General features: G+C 42.7%; 1 protein-coding gene across 4 annotated transcripts in view; it reads right to left on the reverse strand.

Moving 5' to 3' along the window:
* Nucleotides 1–20,119, reverse strand: part of NBAS (NBAS subunit of NRZ tethering complex) — an 890,452-nt gene that overhangs the window by 402,881 nt on the left and 467,452 nt on the right. For all 4 annotated transcript variants that reach the window (XM_088451840.1, XM_088451839.1, XM_088451841.1 and 1 more), the window contains 2 exons: nt 14,856–14,932; nt 6,925–7,062 (listed from right to left, as the gene is read on the reverse strand). In XM_088451840.1, the coding sequence (XP_088307966.1) occupies nt 6,925–7,062; nt 14,856–14,932 (215 nt within the window). The remainder of the gene's footprint in view (nt 1–6,924; nt 7,063–14,855; nt 14,933–20,119) is intronic.

Genomic DNA, 20,119 nt, shown 5'->3' on the forward strand with positions numbered 1-20,119 from the left:
GTGCCACCTCTGGTGATACTACCACACAGTATACCGGCATTCTAACACGTGGGTCCCAGTTTCTGGACTAGTAACCACAATGAATACAGAGCAAATGAAAATGCAAAAGCAGTAAAGCATCTCTTAAGAGACGAATCTAATTAATATTTAGAAATATATATATATTTTTAGAAGTCTGTATTATGTAATGGTGCAGCACAGGCAAGGATTACTGAAGAAGACAATTAGATTTATAACGGAATAATTAGTCCTCAATAAAATATATAGCCAAAAATCCAGAGCGAATATTCAGCTCTCGTTTTTCAATTTTCAATTTTAGGACAGAAGACTGTTGTAGTGATTGCACAAGGGACGGGAATTAGATTACAATGCCCTGAACATGGCTGCTATAAATTACATTTTTAAATGGTATTTTATAATGAAGTCCTGCACATTTACAGTCTTCTCAGTTCAGATGATTTCATTTCTTACTTTTCATTCCCACATCAACATTTTATTAGTTGAACACATATTTTTATTGGGCAGGTTAAGTCGTTACAGTATACTTGGGCCATTCGAATAGGCATTATCTACGGATCATTATTTCTTGAATATGTCCTTTGCTAATATGTACTGGAAATGTTTGAGCACTATAAAAGCGCAAACTTGTATATCTATTATTGGGCCTCATGCACGCAAAGTGGGCACATCTGCAATATACTGCACGTGGTGGAACGTGGCATGTTACATCTCTGCTGATCTGCGGGATCTTTTTAGGATAGCACGGAAGTCAGTTAGATTTCCACATGCAAGTAAAATGGGTGTAACTGGGCATCAACAGGGCATTCAATGTATGTACTGTATTAGCAGTGGTTCTCGACTCTTAAAGTTTTCCCAACAGGCCATGTTCTCAGGATTTCTGTCTGAGTAAACAGATGAGAATTACTGACCCTGCAATATAGATGAACTCACCTGTGCATGATGAAAGAAATCCATAAAACATGACCTGTTGGTGGTATTTAAGGAATGGAATTGAGAACCCTAGCTGTATAGGATGTTATATATACACTGATTTTGTTCTTTTTCTGATATCAGTTATTAAATTGTGACCACTTCACTGTTTTGCTATAATAACTCTATTGATAATTTTTACATTTCCTGATAGTTCCCCTTTAAGCTGGTGCCACATGCTGACATTTTGTCTTTTTTTTCGGACAAAGACTGGACATACACATTTTTTTAAATACCTAGGGGGAGATGTATGAAACCTTGGAAAGAGATAAAGTGGAGAAAGAAAGTACCAACCAATCAGCTTCTGTCATTTTTCAAAAACAGCCTGTAAAGTGACAGATAGAAGCTGATTGGTTGATATTTTATCCACTTGATCTCTCTCCAAGCTCTGATACATTTTCCCTTCTTAAGGTGCCCATACACGGTGCGATAAAGCAGCCGATCTGATGGATTGGTACGATATCGCTGCTATATCGTACCATGTGTGGGCATTATATATATCAGATAGTGCGCACAGCTGTGGGGTCGTACATCGCACCTCCAGATCTTCCTGCAGGTTCAGTTGATCTGGGGTTGCGATGTGCGATCCAATGAAGCGCTATGCGCAGGAGTGGGGGTTGCCGGCATATTGGGCGGTCGGCCACCGATTGCACCGTGTGTGGGGACCGCCCGATATGTCGGCCGTTGGATCCCCCATCGCGTCGCAAGGTGCATATCGCACCATGTATGGGCGGCTTAATTCTATAATAAACAATGTATTCAGCAGGAAGCAACCAACAGGCACATATGATAATTGCAGTTATAGTGAACTGCCAGCTATATGATTAAGTTGATTGAATCAGATGATTATAAAAGACGCACTCCTTTCCAAATGTCTATTAATAATGGGCAGCCAAAAAATCCCATCCCTAGCAACGGACTGACAAATATTATGGTAAAAGGGGTTAAACTTTTACAATTGTGCCAATCCCACAATGCTCTTACCAGCTCTCCTGAAACGTCCAGAATTTAGGGCAAAATCTAGGCATGTCTAAATACTGTAGTGTACAAGACCCTATATAACTAAAACGAAGACTGAACACGACGACAATTCAACTATTGTTTCATTTAGGTAATGCAGATCTCATTCTGAAACGTTATGTTTTCTCATGTTTACCGACTGTAGGCTTGAAACGTATCACGTTATTGATTGGAAAGCACCATATGTACAACGAAACCATTCATATAAGCCACACAGCCCAAACATATACCTCCAGGAATGTCTATTGAGCACATTTCACAAGATCTTCTGGACCGCTGTAAAGGTATCTCTGTAGTAATAAATAGAAAATATGCCTATTTTTAAGTTGTAGCTAAAAACCACTGAACTCACCGTCTTCACCTGCTCTTACTGACGCTATTTATTTGCATTGACACGGCCGATGTGTAGCTTATCTTCAAGTAGCAGACTGCATACTGAGAAGATAGTCCTGGGCTGAAAAAAAAAATGTCTTCCGCGAATAACCCTTCAAATAGAAAATATGTTGCTTTGCAGTCTTGCCCTGAAAGTATTTAAAAGGCCGAATAACCCTGGTAAACGACCTTATCTGTGCAACCTCTCTTTATTGCTACATTTATTCATGTCAATTATTGATAGGTTTGGCAAGTCTAGTAATCTTTCACTGGCTGCGGTGCTGACTTTGCCAGTGGTAATGAAATTACTTGCCCAAGCATAGCAGGCTCGGCCGGTTCCACAATTGAATATCTATAGACAAAGGATGGCTGTGTAGATGGCGCTTGATGAAGACAAGTGTATTACTGGGATTTGTATTTAAAGTTCTCCTGCCACAGGTCACCTAATAGAGTTTCACTGATAGAATTTATGGTCCTTGCAGGGAAGAAAAAAACCCAGGCTAGGAAAATGGCTTTGTGATATATTTTCCTATATAATTTATTCTTGCTATAAGTTATCTCATGGGTCTTCTGAACTGAGAAGTTCATTATGGAAGAAAAGATAGAGGTAAGACAATTATATACCAACACAGCTGTCAGGGGATGAAGGATTGCACACAGAACATATATAGCCCGGTGAATTCTTTTCTGAACCTTGTGCAAATTATTTTTACTTAATAACTTTTAACTTAAGGCAACCTCAAAAGTCTAATCCAGGACGTGGCTAAACTACTAGTAATGAGATAAAGACAGAATTGGTACAAGACAAGTTCATTAACGTTTATAATGGACCTGGAACCTATACATCCATTTTCTGGTCTGCAATATTAATCTTGAGCATGGAGCTTATCAATTCATTAGGAAAAAGTGCATGACTATTAGTCAGGCATGGACGCAGTGATGTCCCAGGAATACTGTACATACTGGTTAAGCCCAAATAATGGATGTACCCACTACCCAGGGTGTGTAGGTGAAAAGTCCACTGTAAATGGCCCCAATTGTAAAATAAAATGTATTTCTAGCCCTTGCTCTTCTCATCCCGATAAATGTCTCTATTAGTCATTTAACATATCTGGATGCATATATTATTTTTTTTATCGAGAGTTTTAGATATATGAGGTGTTTGTGGCTTTCGACTATTACATTGTGATTTATATTAATTAGTGTGCAGGAAATCAGCAAGTATCTTCACGTGTATGCATGGTTGGACAATGCGGAGACAACATACATCCGTTATTCCCAGAAGAATAATAAATATATATATATATATATATATATATATATATATATATATATATATATATACACACACACACACACACACACACACACACCGAATTTGTGGGTTTTGAATCCTGGGATTGGAGCTTCCAATCTCGGAATTTCGGTAATAATCATTGCATGCGCAGTTTAGTATTTTTTTTATGCCGGGCAGCAGAGCCGTAAATAGACTTTTTGATGCCCTGTGCCAGAAAGAGCATTGGCGTCCCCCTCATTTTTCAAAGGGACATAATGCACCCAAAAAAGGGGAATGGCCTCATGGGGAAGGGCCAGGGAAGAGATAAGAGAGGCCAGGAGATGCTGGGGATGAAATAAGAGGAAGGTACAAGCAAGAATGATAATAAACAGAAATTGGACAGGCCCAAACAGCGCCCCCTGCCCTGTGGTGCCCTGTGCGATGGCACCAGCCGCACCACCCTAGCTACGGCCCTGCTGAGCACCTGCAAAACTCACTCAGACGCTGCCTGGGACCCCCTGCTATACACAGAGTGAAGTGGTGACAGAGGTAACGTAGCACAGCTCCACGCTGGCCCGCCCCTTCAACCGCGCATTGTCCAACACAATCCCGGGATATATCATGCACCGCAGCACTCCAATGACTCAAACAAGGAATAACAAGCTGTGTTAAGTTCTGTGTTCAAAGTTTCAGTATTGCGACTTTTATCAAGTTCTTGATGAAAGTCACAAGACTGAAACGTTAAACACAGAACTTGATAAAGCTTGTAGTTTATTCCTTTTTTGAGTCCTTAGAGTGGAGTTTGGTTTACTCTGGAGGGCACCTGGCCAAGTATAACTAAGCTATTTGTGGCGTGCCGGTTATATCTCTGTCTCTCTCTCTCTCTCTCTCTCTCTCTATCTGTCTATAATCAAATGTCCTGACTCACTGACTTATCAATACCCAGACCAAATTCCAGGACTTAGAAACATGAAAAAATCGGGGAGAATATTCTTTCCATGTTGTAGGCACCCACTAAGCATAGATTTTTTTTTAGATTCGACTTCTAAGGGGGTGAAAAGGTCTAAAATGTTTCCTCCCCCTGTGCAACGTCCTGACTGACTGTCTCATCCTGACTGCAGGACAGGTCATACTCAAACACCAACTGTAATCCCAAGTACTGCCAAACATCACTGGCAGTTGGTAAGTCTCCCCTATTAGAATAGTGAGGGAACGAAACGTGTTACTACACAGGTGAGAGAGGAAAATGTGTTATTGCACAGGTGAGGGAAGCGACTGTCAAATGTGTTACTACTGGGTGAAGGAAAGGATAAAACAGGAGTGGTGAGCAGGGGTAATGTGTTACTACAGAGGTGAGGGAGACCAATGTATTACTACAGCAGTGATGCATTACAATTTCATTACTATTGAGGTGAAGGATTAATGTGTTACTGGAGTGGTGAGATGGAAATAGTAAATATCTAAGGTCTACCTGGCTGAAACCTGATACATAAGCTTGTATCTAAATAGTTATACAGTATATAAAATCAAATGTCCTGACTGACGCACAGGTCATATTCAAACACCAACTGTCATCCCAAGTGCTGCCAAACATCACTGGCAGTTGGTGCAGCTCCTCTATTTGAGTAGAGAGGGAAAGAATTGTGTTACTACAGAAGTGAGAGAGGAAAATGTGTTACTACACAGGAGAGGGTTGGGAATGTAAAATGTATTACTACGGGGTGAAAGAAAGGAACGTGTTACAACACAGACATGGGAGGGGAATGCATTACTACACGGTGAGTAGGGGTAATGTGTTACTACAGAGGTGAGAGAGGGGAATGTGTTACTACAGGGGTGAGAGGGAGTAATACGTTACTACAGAGATGAGGAAGGGGAATGGGAGGAAACCTATAAACAGTAAAAATAGCAATGTGCTTATCTATTAAGATGATACCCAGTCTATATCTAAGAGGACTGGGTACCATCTTAAAAGATAAGCACATTTCTATTTTTACTGTTTATAGGTTTCCTAAATGGTCTTCCCCATGCTGTTGTATCCAAATAAAACCCGTGTTAAAATGTACTGACGGGGGATCATTTGTATCTAATTTGAAATCCATGTGTACTCATCACATACATTTCTAAGAAGTACTGAAAAAGGGATACTAGGATATACTTGGAAAGACATACTGTACTACAGGCTATGAATACAGAATTATCTGGTATGCAGCCATTAGTATTTTTGTTATACTACCCATTTAAGGGAATACTACACTAAGTATATCATTACTCTCCCCCATGGGTTTGAATGAGCTCCTCTTAAGGTGATCCAGCTGACAACATCTTGTCCACCCCATCCAGTGTGAACCCTGTACTTTTGGAATTCAGATAAGCTTTAAAGTTTTTCTTTTTGGTACGCACATTTATTTTGAGCACCGGTTGCCACTTAATTTAATAATATTACACTATCAGGCACGTCTTTTTTTTAACCTTTCTTCATATATATTAATATTAGAGATGTGTGGGTTCGGTTTTATTCGGATCTTATCGCCAAATTATCGCAAGTTTGGATTTCTCTTATTGGCTACCCAAAACACGTGACAGCCAGACTTTGCTCCACCAAAGTTCCTGTTTCGAGCAGCAGCCAGAGAATGAACGTTATTGGAACGTGCACAGACCGTGGAGGTGATGCAAAGTTTCCTCTCCGGAGATCATGTAGCCTATGGGCTCTATACATTAATATGTCATCTTCAGATGACATTAGCTACCGAGGATGAGATTTCCAGAGCTTACTAAATTGCTCTAGTTTGCCTAGTGCAGGAGATTTCTTAGCTATCGTCTGCAGTTATATAGCCAAAACACATAAATATGCATGGACAGCCATTTCCACATGGCTCAATGATGGATAAATAGGCCAGTGAATGAGAACAGATTCATATACCTGTCTGACTTTACATGACTATGACAGTAGGGGAGGTGTTTATGGCTTGATGGTTATTTGGGGTCCCAAGTATTCTTCATTTATTTTTAGTATAAAAATAAATAAATAAAACATTATTTTGTATTAAAATATTAAACTAAATGGTAAAAAGTGAAAACAAATCTCCCAACTCATATTAATAACATTTTAGCAGCATAAACGTATTTAGAAATTTGCGACAAGGTGTTTAGTGACGCGATAACGAATATGCTATTTAATTACATATAAGTTATGTTCGAAGCCTTTTCAGCCGATCACCTGCATTGTGGAAACGGAGAGGAAAGAGACAGCTATGTGAGCTTACCCTGTAGAGAGGATGGCACTTGTCCTTGAAGCATGGTGCCAAATGGGCATAGATTTGCAGGCTGTAGTAATAAGCCGCCAGCTGGAGAGACAGAGCTGAATGCGATTGCTTTTCAAAGCATTTGTTGGCATCTAGCACCTACGGAAAACAAATGAGAGAGACAGAATTGACTTGGCAAAAGACAAGACCCAAACCTTTGATTTAAACCCTTTGCCAGTGGAGTGGTTGCGATGCACTGTGTAATGGTTTACAAGAGACCAAAGCTCAGCTAATTAATGCCTCTTTTACATAATCTTTAAATAATTATGCTGCTTATCAATTTCACTTAGAGATGTGATTTAACAGCACAGTAAAAGGGCTATAACTGCATACATTACAGAACGCTGGCATCATCACTGTTACACCACACAGGCATGGAATAGTGTGCGGACGACAGAGTTGGCGCTGTACGAGTGCAAGGTAGACCGCCATTTACATGAAAATCACCGATCACATTTTATAAACGTTTGCCACCTTTGCCCATCTGCTGCTGTGTTTTGCACAGCTTTTCGGAGACTATTTATATTATATTATTTTTACTTAAACACATATGAATCATATACTCTACCTACGCAGGAAACCAAGCGGAAAATCTTACTACTAATGAATATTCATGCTCTATAACAGTGAACTGTGACCGTATTCCACATTAGGATTTCATTTAGAACCTAATAATCAAAATGCATAAATAAAAGCAGAGGAAAAAGAATAAAAGCAGAACATTCTAAAAATCTATGGCTGGAAGTCAAAACGTTATATAATAATTATGTATGCTCATTAGTAAGCGCCCAGCGATGCACCCCTTGCCCCTCCTGATGCCAGTTGGCTTCAAAGTATGTGTTCCTGTGAATGTCCCACTGAAGTGAATGGGACATTCATGGGGAAGTGGCTTTCAACAACACACTATTTGTTTAGAAAAGGTCTGGCGTGGTAGGCGCGAAGAGAGCATCTAAGGGCCGCTGGGGTAACGCCCAGGCAAGTAACATTCTGTACTAGTATAATTTTGGTGATCAGTTTTGATGGCCATTATTGCTGGTTGTTGTAGCATTAACATATTTAATCTATCAATCAACTTTATTGTCACTGTAAAAAACAAAACAAAACAAAAAAAAACATAAAACGCACAATAAAATAAAACTTGTTATTCTCCCAATATTCCTGTAGAAACTCACAAAAAAACTAGCATTATAGCTAAAATCAAGAGCTCTGATTTGGCATTAACTTCAGCTAACTGATGGAGAGACCAAAAAGGCTTTTCTACCTAGTTGTATATGAGCTAGCACTCATATTTGACATGGCAAAATGTGGCAAGATTAGGGTGAGTGGAGTCGTTAATAGTACTATTTGCCTTCCTAATATTTCTTTAATTATATACCTTCAATAGAAGGTAATCTCCGACCAAGAACAAGTTTGTCCAAATTAACGACTGCCAGGGGGTCGATTAATTTGTTTTAGCCAGTAGCTGGTAGTGACAGGCGCCAAATGGAGCATTTCAATTGTTGCTCCGTTAGGGCACGAATAGCCGCCGGTGCTGCCATTTCAGGAGTTTGGGTACCCTTACCTGGACTTTACCCGTTTTACGCTGCTAAACCTGGTCTAATTACCTACGAAGAGTGCGATAATGAATAGACGCCCAAAACAATAGAAATGCTACATTGGTCGCCCATTAATTACCGCAACATAAAAAACCAAATGAATCGCCCCCCCCCCGACGTGACGTATGATCTGCAAGTGAGCTATTCCCTTACCACACTGTAATACAATTGGTCAACATACTCTCCACTACATAACGTTATTAAATATGTAGGTAAAGTGAGAATATATGCATAAAATAGCGACAATCAGCAAAAGAGTAGCAGAGATTTGGCAAAAAAGTAGAAAGATCATCTGCTTAATTTTTGCTACTTTTGTGCAAATTTTTCGCAATGGAACGTGCTATATTAGATATAGATCAGTAGCGGAAGCAGTGCGAAAATGCGTGACACCATCGCGACGTACTGTCATTAACAGAGAAAACCATCTCGTACCACTCTATTAAATATGTGTCATGCTGGGAACACAGCTAAGTAGGGGCACATCTGTATGAGTTCTTTTGTCTTTTTAGTGTTAAGGATCAAATGATTTTCCTTGCTCCATTGAGCAAGTAATAAAGTCTCACTCCTACATGCTCAACTCATTACTAACCAAGCCTAGAATGGTAGCATCTTCACAATTTTGAACTAAGGGGTCAGTCATGTGAGTCAGTTGAAAAGTGAACATAATATAGGGCTAAAGAAAACATCCTATGGGGTGTGCCAGTAACCCAGCAAAATTCCATAGCATTTAAAATTCCCCAATTTGTCAGACCAATGGTGCGTACACACGGTACGATATCTATGAACGATATCGTTTAACGATATATCATTCATATCGTTCAATTTTATGCAGTGAACGACCAACGATGCGCGTTCCCGCATGAACGATAACGATATCTATGATCGTCCGTATTTGCAGGCCAACTTGCACGATATTGTCAACTTTGCATGATCAGAGATGTGGCAGGATGACTTCACTGAAACATATCTTTCAAGTCGTTGTTGGTACAGATCGTACCGTGTGTATGCAGCTTAACACGAGTCAATCAAAACATCTAGAAGCCAGTTACATATAAGCACACTGTAACCTATATTTTTGCAATTGTTCTAACAATGATGTAGGAATAATAATGTGAATCTGTAACTTCACAAATTATAACCTAACATAATTACAGTATCTTTAGTCTCCACGTGACTAGGGACAGAATGGAGCACAGAAAGGGGGTTGGGTACAGGATTCCGGCGGTCAGGATGTCAGTGGTCAGAATACAGACAGCAGCATCCCGACAGAATCCTGAACCAACTAGGTAAATGTTCTAACCCATTCCCCCGCAGCCTTAACCTAAACCCCATCCCCTGCAGCCTAACCCCAAACCCCCATAGCATAACCCTCTCCCTAGTGCCTAACCTCTAAACCTAACCCTCCCCCTAATCATTATACTTACAGAAAGTATGGCATCCTCTGTGGATCTGTTTGCTCTATAGGCAAATTTATACTGATTAAAGACAGCTGGTCAGGGCCGTTTCTAGGGGCGCGCCGCCTCCGACCCCGGCTGTGGAAACAGCCTGTGAACTTCCGGGCGCCTGCTGAGATTCAGTTACCAGCGGGCGCCCGGCTCCCTCCCCGCAGAGCAGCCAGTGACGGAGGCTGGAGCTCCGGTTTCCGGCTCCCGCAGTGTGCGCTATGGGAGAGACGTCATGACGTCTTTTCCATAGTGCAGAAAAGCAGCTGAGCGGACCGGACGGCAGCGGACGCCGGAGCGGGGCTTAAGGTAAGGATTAGGGTATTTTTTTTTGTGCAGGCGGCTTTACTACTAGGGAAAATACTTGGTGGGGCACTACTACTGGGGACACTTCTACTGGGGGAGGCACTACTACTGGGGACACTTCTACTGGGGGAGGCACTACCACGGGGGGCACCAGGGCACTACTACTGGGTACATTACTCTGGGGGAACTTCTACTGGGGGAGACACTACTACTGGGGGCACCTGGGCACTACTACTAGGGGTATTACAAGAGGGGCACTTCTACTGGGGACATTACTCTGTGGGCACTTCTACTGGGGGAGGCACTACCACTGGGGACATTACTCTGGGGGCACTTCTACTCAGGGAGACACTACTACTGGGGGCACCTGGGCACTACTATTAGGGATATTACAAGGAGGGGCACTTCTACAAGGGGAGGCACTACTACTGGAGACATTACTCGGGGGACACTTCTACAGGGGGCATTACTCAGGGCACAGGAGCACTACTACTGGGGGCACTACTAATTTGGGCACTACTACAGAGGGGGCAATAATACTGGGGAATTTATACAGGGGACACTACTGCAGGGGGCATTACTATTGGGGGCAATACAACTGGGGACACTACTACTGGGGCACTACTACAGGGACCATTACTATTGGGGGAATTTATACAAGGGGCATTACTATTGAGGGCATGACTACAGGGGTCATTACTACTGGATGTACTGCACAAAGGGCACCACTACTGTGGGCTCTGCATAAGTACCACTGTGGGCACTGCATAAGGGGCATAAATACAGGGGGCACTGCATAAGGGGCACAAATACAGAGGACACTGCATATGGGGACAACTACAGGGGGCACTGTATAATGGGCACTTTTGCCTGAGAGCTAGTGGGGGGGAAGCCTAAGACCTGTCGGGCTGGAATGTTAAGGGAGGGGGCTGGAATGAAATGTATATTATGTGAATCTTGTTGTTTCAGTGTGTTTTATGTGGTTCTGCATTTCAAAATGTATTTTATGTGGTTCTGGATTTAATAATGTATTTGAGGTGGATGTGGTTTTAAAACGTAGTTTATGTGCCTCTGGCTTTTCCAATATATTTTATGTGGAAGTGGTTTGTTGCAGTGTAATCCTGAAGTGGCCTTTTCATGTGGACATGTATTTTATGTGGACCTGGCTTATTTCAGTGTATTTTTTGTGGATCTGGCTTGTATTTTCAGTGTGGTGGGCTCGCCCCCAATGTGATCAAAAACGGGTGTGATACAAGGTCATACTCCTGCAAATGTCACACCAAAGGCGTGCACACACAAACGCGGCCTGGGCTTGTGACACCTAGGCCACACCCCATTTTTTGAGCATGCTGTCAGCTACATATATTTTTCAGCGCTTTGCCTCTGACAGGTTAGCCACCCCTGGGCGCAGTAGTCATAGCGGCTGACATTCTGAAGTCTTTTGAGACCACGCCCCTTACTGTGATACCACACCCCCTCACAATGAGGCCACACCTACTCCGCAATATTACTGCTTCTTGGGAGGGGGCTCATTTTGACTGCTCACACTGGGAGCCTCGGACCCTAGAAAAAGCCCTGCAGCTTGTAAACCTTTCTTAAAGCATCTTAAAACCAGTCTATCAAAGCATTTCAGGACTAGTGAAGTGAGCACTATAAGGCAATAGTCATTTAAGGTAAAAAACCTATGTACAGATGTGTCCTCCTACATCTAGCCTCAATACCCCACACAGCACAACTTGCCTAGCGTGGGTGAGCTGCCAGGTCCTGTGCAACGCTACTGATTAATGTGATACTTGTCTATCTGTGTGCAACTGAGCCTGTATGTGAACCACGATGGAACTTGGAATTAAAAAAGCTGCGGCCGCCACATTGCAGCGCTTCCTATACAAATTCAGGGGCTCAGTCGCACACAGATATACATGTGTTGCATATCACATTTATCAGCACAGTCTGCTTTTAATTGCGACTTAGATGCATTTTAGGCAAATAAAAGACATCAAAAGGTCATCCGGCGCTAGCAGGGTCTCACGGGACCTGGTGCGCCGTGAGGGGTGTGACTGCAGCATAGATGTGTAAGGACACATCTGTATTTTTCGCTACAGGTCCATTCAGTGTAGCTTTAAAACACTTGGGAATAATACACTGGGCCGAGGATAAATGAAAACGATTAGTAAAAACTCCCGCTAGCTGCGGCGCGCACTCTCCCTTCCAGAATAATATCAAGGCTCAGAGCCTTTCCGGCATTAATCCTATTGCACCGGACCAATATGACATGTATGCTGGCAAAGTTACACTTTTTACGGCTGGTGTACTGTCCTCCCTTATCAGACCTAGCAAAGTGTTAATGTAGCTCCAACACAAAAGAAGAATCCACCCCGATTAGGCAAGATTTTTTGATTTTATAATCCTTGCCACATTCTGTGACTCGTTATTACATTTATTGAAATGGTTTTTAATTTTCTTTGAATAAAACTTTTTGGTTTGCAAAATCTCTTTATTCAGCATCAATGTTCCTTAGTGTAAATACTTTATCTCCTAATGCCAACAGGGAGCGGACTTGGCTATTAATCCATGGCTTCTCTATTGGGAACCCCCGAAACCTATTATACAGTAATTTATATAGAGTAAAAAAGTGGATGAAAAAGTATCAACATGAATATCTTTTGTGAACAGTTCGCAGTCAGTAGAATCAAGGCAATCCTGTAACCTCATAATAGGCCCCCAAGCTCAAACGCTAATATATCTAGCAAATGGCCTGACACGTTTAAAATGGGAATATATACTGTAATGTGACAAGAATTATCCAAATGCCCAACCAGAACACAGCATAGTAGTGTTAACTCTAGTGGGGGCATGACGGCTCTCACTGAAGGGCACGAGGTGCACGCGCATCTGAAAAAGGGGTGTGGTCTCTAAATGAAGGGGTTGGATACGGGATGCTGGCGCTCGGATTGCCCTCCAGTGCCTAACCCTCTGTGTATATTTAAGGTCACGTACAGTATATGCTCAATTTGAAAATATTCTAAATGCTTCACAAACGTTTTATCACCACTGTGTAAGAGTTTAAGTTGAGTGAATGGATGGTACCAATATATTTTTCTGAATTTACCCAGGAGCCTATTCATTATCGGGTGCCCGAGCTGGATAATTAAGTATCCAGCTCAGAGCGCTTTAAATATGAAAAGCAGCAGTCCCTGTGATCCCTAACACCTGCAGTTACATAGTTAAATAGCAATAGCATAACTTTACACTGCTGGGTCTGACCCGTTCATGTACATGCGTGAGCCCGGTTCAGGCGCGTACATGAAGCAGGCTGGCACATGCAGACTAAATTGATGAGATCAGTCTTCACAACCCAGTGCTTCCCAAAACAAAAGGAGCGGGCTTCCGGGAACCAACACCATATGCAGAATGTATAAGTGCACACATTTATTGAATATCACATCGAGCCCATTACTAAAAAAAAAAAAATATTTATAACGAGCCCAATAGTAATAAGGAAAAGTATTTGTCACATACAGTGGAGGAAACTGTTCTGAGAACTGTTCACTTCTGTAGGTTGCATTGCCATAAATATTGGTTCAGCTGACAACAGCCAGTCACAACAGTGTTCATGTAGCTGGTGTAAATATTCCCTGATAAAAACCCCTTGTGCACTAGGAGCCTTGTGAGAACTATTCTTACCAACGTGATTACAAAAGAAAGTAACATTGTTGTGTCATAACTCCCAATTGTCCCAATTGTGGCTGGATAATCCTAATTTATGGATCTAGAAAAGGGGCTGAAGTTTGCAAAAAAAATTGTGCGTTTCTAGACTAAGATGGCGTTTGGGTGGATTTGTTGGGGGCTTATTTCTTTCCAATATAATGTGTCTAAAGTTGTGTAGTTTATTTAATTTATGCAATTTATGTAGTTTATTTCATAGAGGCCGTTTCATAGGTGGACAAAAAGTTAACACAAAGCCGATGTTGGTGGAGTTGTGCGATTATTTGCTACTGCGCATGTACAAAATATTCTGAAAACCACCACAACGCACACGTTACCCTGAGTCTACGTACCAATGCGATGTTGAGTAAGGGATATCAGGCATCAGGAGCTACAAGGCTAAAGCACGGGCATTCTTGGCTGGTGAGCTGAAGTGAGCAAACAAAAAAAAAGTATGTTGCGGGGGTGAGTTATGGAAGTTGTGGACATGTCTCTGCAACCGGCTGCGTTGGCAGTTGCAGAGCCGCTGCGGCTATGTTTAGCCAGAGTTTAGACGGAGACACCGCGCCTGCCATCGGTAGTGCAAGGGTCAATGGTTAACTTGATGGTGCACTGATGGTGGAGTGTTTGGGCCAACCAGTGAAGTTGCACCGTCCACGGGCATTCAAAGCGGGCATCTCAAGGCTTGCACTCTCCGGCAATCGCTTGTACACAAGGGGAAGGCTGAAACTAGCATTTGCATATTACCGCCGCTGCAATAGCATCCATCTCTAAATCTCAAGTAGAACATGTACCAAATTTAAAGTACACTGTAAATAAAACATACAGTAACATCTAGACTTACTTGTGGCAGAGCAAGCAGATACGCAACAGACAAAGTAATGTCATTCGGCAGAGTGTCGCTGGCCAACTGCAACAGAACTGGAAAACAAAAACAAAAATAAACAACAATTTTCATAGATCTGTGGTTGATTTAAATGTTCCCCTGCGGTTTGATACGGCTAAAGCATTCATTACAAACCACGCACGGGATAATGATTTGCGTAATTTAAATAAAATGCTAGTTGCTATGATTCATGGAACAGATCATGGACGATCGAACTGTAATACTGCCTTGCGTTAATTGTTAGGCAAAATATTTTCACATTACAGCTAAACACGAGGTAACAGATGCTGCAGCAGATTGTGGGAACATATCCTGTACACATTTCACTGGGATAATCAGTAGGTCATAAAATAAAAATCAGCGAGTGGAAGAAAGTCGAGGACTATTCAGAAAGAAAGTGCAGGGTCTGCAGGATTCAGTCACATGGGCAAAAAAACCTTAATGGCTCCCATATTTACTAATAGCAATTACAATAACAGCAATATACCACAGAGCCATACTGTAGCAATGACAATAACAGCCATGTACCACAGAACCAGAGCAATGACAATGACAGCAATGTACCACAGAACCAGAGCAATGACAATCACAGAAATGACCACAGAGACAGACCAATGACAATAACACCAATGCACCACAGAACCAATGCAAAGACAACCACAGCAATGTACCACAGAACCAGAGCAATGACAATAACAGCAATATACCACAGAACCAGTGCAAAGACAACCACAGCAATGTACCACAGAACCAGAGCAATGACAATCACAGCAATGCACCACAGAGCCATACTGTAACAATGACAATAACATCAATGCACCACAGAACCAGAGCAATGACAATAACAGCAATGTACCACAGAACCAGAGCAATAACAAGAACAGCAATGTACCACACATAACCAGAGTAATGACAGTCATAGCAATGTACCACAGAACCAGAGCAATGACAATCACAGAAATGACCACAGAGACAGACCAATGAGAATAACATCAATGCACCACAGAACCAGAGCAATGACAATAACAGCAATATACCACAGAACCAGTGCAAAGACAACCACAGCAATGTACCACAGAACCAGAGCAATGACAATCACAGCAATGCACCACAGAGCCATACTGTAACAATGACAATAACAGCAATGAACCACAGAACCAGAGCAATGGCAACATCAGCAATGTACCACAGAACCAGAGCAATAACAAGAACAGCAATGTACCACACATAACCAGAGTAATGACAGTCATAGCAATGTACCACAGAACCAGAGCAATGACTATAACAGCAATGTACCACAGAGACAGAGCCATACTGTAGCAATGACACTCACAGCAATGTACAACAGAGCCACACTGTAGCAATGACACTCACAGCAATGTACTATAGTCTATGAGTGTTGGTATTCATATCATTTATTATTATTATTTGTTAGTTTGTGGGTTGGGATTGGGAGAGATTGAAAGTGGGTTGGGAATGGTGTGGGACTGGGAGTGGTATGGGGCGTCGCGCTATTAACAAATTATATATTTATCTCCTTTACATAAACACCTCATTATCATCAGCACTAATCCTGTGCCATTGTGCACAGTACTTGCATCAGATAAACCACCTGACAGGTATCTGTAGCTGATTCTATATCTTATTGTTGGGATGGGTACGGGATGCTAGCACTCGGGATCGCGGCAGTCAAAATCCCGACAGGGTTAGGAAACTGACACCTGTCGGGAAGGTATCCTAACCCTCCCTCCCCGATGCCTGAATCTAACCTCTCCCCAAGTGCCTAAACCTAACCCTCTCCCCCTAGTGCCTAACCCTAACTCTCCCCCTAGTGCCTAACCCTAACTGTCCCCCTAGTGCCAAACCCTAACCCTCCCCCTAGTGCCAAACCCTAACTCTCCCCCGAGTGCCTAACCCTAACTCTCCCCCTAGTGCCTAACCCTAACTCTCCCCCTAGTGCCTAACCCTAACTCTCCCCCCTAGTGCCTAACCCTAACCTGTCCCCCTAGTGCCAAACCCTAACCCTCCCCCTAGTGCCAAACCCTAACTCTCCCCCGAGTGCCTAACCCTAACCTCCCCCTAGTGCCTAACCCTAACTCTCCCCCTAGTGCCTAACCCTAACTCTCCCCCTAGTGCCTAACCCTAACTCTCCCCCTAGTGCCTAACCCTAACCGTCCCCCTAGTGCCAAACCATAATCCATCCCCTAGTGCCAAACCATAACTCTCCCCCTAGTGCCTAACCCTAACCCTCCCCCCAACATTGCTACTTACTGTACCTTCGGGATGCCAGTGCCGGGATTCAAAGCGCCGGAATCCCCTGCACCGGGATACTGCACGTATTCCATTATTGTGCCACAATTATGTGCAGAAGACCCTTACTGCGCCTGCACTGTGCTCGCCCTCCACATCCCTTGTGTGTGCACAGTGTGACTGAATCAATATACAGAGTTATACATAGACATTGTACACATACAACATACGGAATTGTACATTTTATACATATGTTCAACTGTGCATAAGCCCTGATGATGTTACATATTGCAATGGAATAAAATGTTTATATTGCTATAATGGTAATAAATCTATTAGGTCTATAATGATGGTACTCACTATAATGTCATCAATGAAGTCACCTATTTTGATACCATTCACTGTTATCATCAATTATCCCTACTATAGTAATATCATGACAAACTCGGTCCTCAAGGCTCCAGGTTTTAAGGATACCCATACTTGTGCACAGATGGCATAATCAAACTGACTGCTGTACTAATTAAGACACCTGTGTATGAAGAATATCCTTAAAACCTGGACTGAAGGGTGCCTTGCGAGTAGTTTGGGAACCACTGCACTAAGATATCATATTGTGATGTCCTTAATGATGTTGTCCATTGTGAAATCTATGACACTTATTATCATCCACTAGTATCAATGACTTATCCTTTTGCCATCTGGAAAGTCACTCTTTTAGATGTTATCAGTGATATCCCGTTCTTAAAAGTTCCCGGTGATGCCACCATTGAGGTTGACACCCATTTTGAAGCCAATGATGTAAACTATATAGATTTCATCAATGTCAAACAATATAGTATCTATTATGTCTTCCATTGTGTGTACACAGTTTATTCCATTCATTCCTTTACTGCTGATGTCACCAATTATGTAATCAGTAATGTCAACTATGTTATGTCATCAAGTAATGTTAACTGTTTGCATCTCACCCATTGTTGTATCACCCATTTTGAAGTCACTAGCGATGTCACGCAGTGAAGAAGTCATTGTTGACATGGTGTTGTACAACAAATGTTACAAATTGTGACATCATAAACTATTTCATCCATGGTCCCATTTGTGGTTTCATCTATTGTGGCGTGGGTGTGGTTCATTAGGTCTACATTGTCTAGATAGACAATGTCTGGGTAGACAATGGAAGATAGACAGGCAATAGGCCGACAGGGACTGAAGGTCGACACACTAAAGGTCGACTAGTAACAAGGTCAACAGATACTGAAGGTAGACATGGTCATTTGGTTGACACGTGTATTTTATTTTTACCCAAACCCTAACCGTCGGGGTAAGTGCCTAACCTTAACCATCGGGGTAAGTGTCTAACCCTAACCGTCGGGGTAAGTGCCTAACCCTGACCCTAAAAAATACAAACCCCCCCATGTGTCGACCATTTGCATGTCGAGCATGAGTATCGATCTTATGACCATGTCAACCTTCAGTACCTGTCGACCTTGTTACTAGTCGACCTTTAGTGAGTCTACCTTCAGATCCTGTCGACCTTCAGTCCCTGTCGACCTATTGCCTGTCTATCTTCCATTGTCTACCCAAACATTCTCTATCTAGACAATGTAGCTCTAATGATCGGATACCTTGTGGCGTTAACCATTATCAATTATGTAACTTACTGTGATGTCGTCAATAATGCAACCCACGCCAACATCATTGTTATGGCACCCATAACTATCACACCATCATCAATGAGGATAACAACAGATGTGTTCTATTTACCATCCCTGCTGAGGAGACAGAGAGGCTCGGAATGTTCTGCCAATGAAATAAAAATCTTGTGATAAGACATCACAAATCATGATAAGGTGTCACAATCAAGTATTGTATAGAACTCTACAGAATGCCAGCTTATTACAACATGTTTTTGTATAAAAGCCACTCAAATGTCTGTCCGGACGGATAATTAAATGAGGGCACACCCGTACTGTGATGACCTCCACCATTTTAATCTAAATCATAAAAGTAACATAATGGTGTAATTGGAATCATTTCAGTTGATGATTGTTGTTGGAGGGACAATAGACACAAGAAAATGCTACAGGAAGCAAACACCAGAGTGTCACTTGCAGTCAGGGGCAACGAGAGGGGGGGGGAGCGGGTACAAATTACCCGGGCCCGGGCTTCCAGAGGGACCTGGTGGGGGCCCGGGTATGACGACACCCCCCCCTCCCTCACAGCAGCCCAGCACACAGCGTGTGCTGAGCTGCAGTGGGAGACTGCTCGTGGATGCTGAGCAGCAGCCACAGCAGTCTCCTATGCCTGTGGGGGGGAGCGACAACACTGATCGCGCCCCCCTGGCTTTGCCCGGGCTGAGGGGGCTCAGAACGCCCCCCTCGCCAGCGCGCAGCGCCGCTTCGCTGTAAATCTTTTTTTTTTTTTTCCCCGAAGGGGGAGTGGCCACGCCTCCCGCGATTAGGCCACGTCCCGTTACCCGGGCCCGCCGCGGCTTTTGGCAGGCCTGCTTGCAGTGAGTGTCACCTCTACTCTTTTCAATCACTGCCAATTGGTTATTACATCCAAATCCCTGCTCATCAGTCATAGGAAGAAATATTGCTTTAACCATTTATGACCCCAAGGACCATAATGGGAAACTTTGTAAAACCGCAATGACTGTGCTGTGTGCAGGACCGGTACATTCTCCTTTGTCTCCAAACCTGTGAAATAGGAAACTATGTACAGGGTCTCCAGACGTCTGTTTCAATGCAAACCTCTCCTGCCTGCCATGATGTAATGTGGTGTGTGTGTGTGTTAGAAGAAGGCCCTACTATATTGTGCTATGAAATACAGAACAGGTCATTGTGTCATGGTGGTAACAGAGCATAGAAACGCGAAATGTCAAATCATTTCCATGGAGGCGGGGAAGAGGGAGACGAGTGGTATACCATGCCTGCGCCTCCACACTGCTCAAATCAGCGCTCAAAGTG

The sequence above is a fragment of the Taudactylus pleione genome, unplaced genomic scaffold (genome assembly GCF_031769625.1).
Source record: "Taudactylus pleione unplaced genomic scaffold, aTauple2 ptg000030l, whole genome shotgun sequence".
Taxonomy (NCBI): Eukaryota; Metazoa; Chordata; class Amphibia; order Anura; family Myobatrachidae; genus Taudactylus; species Taudactylus pleione.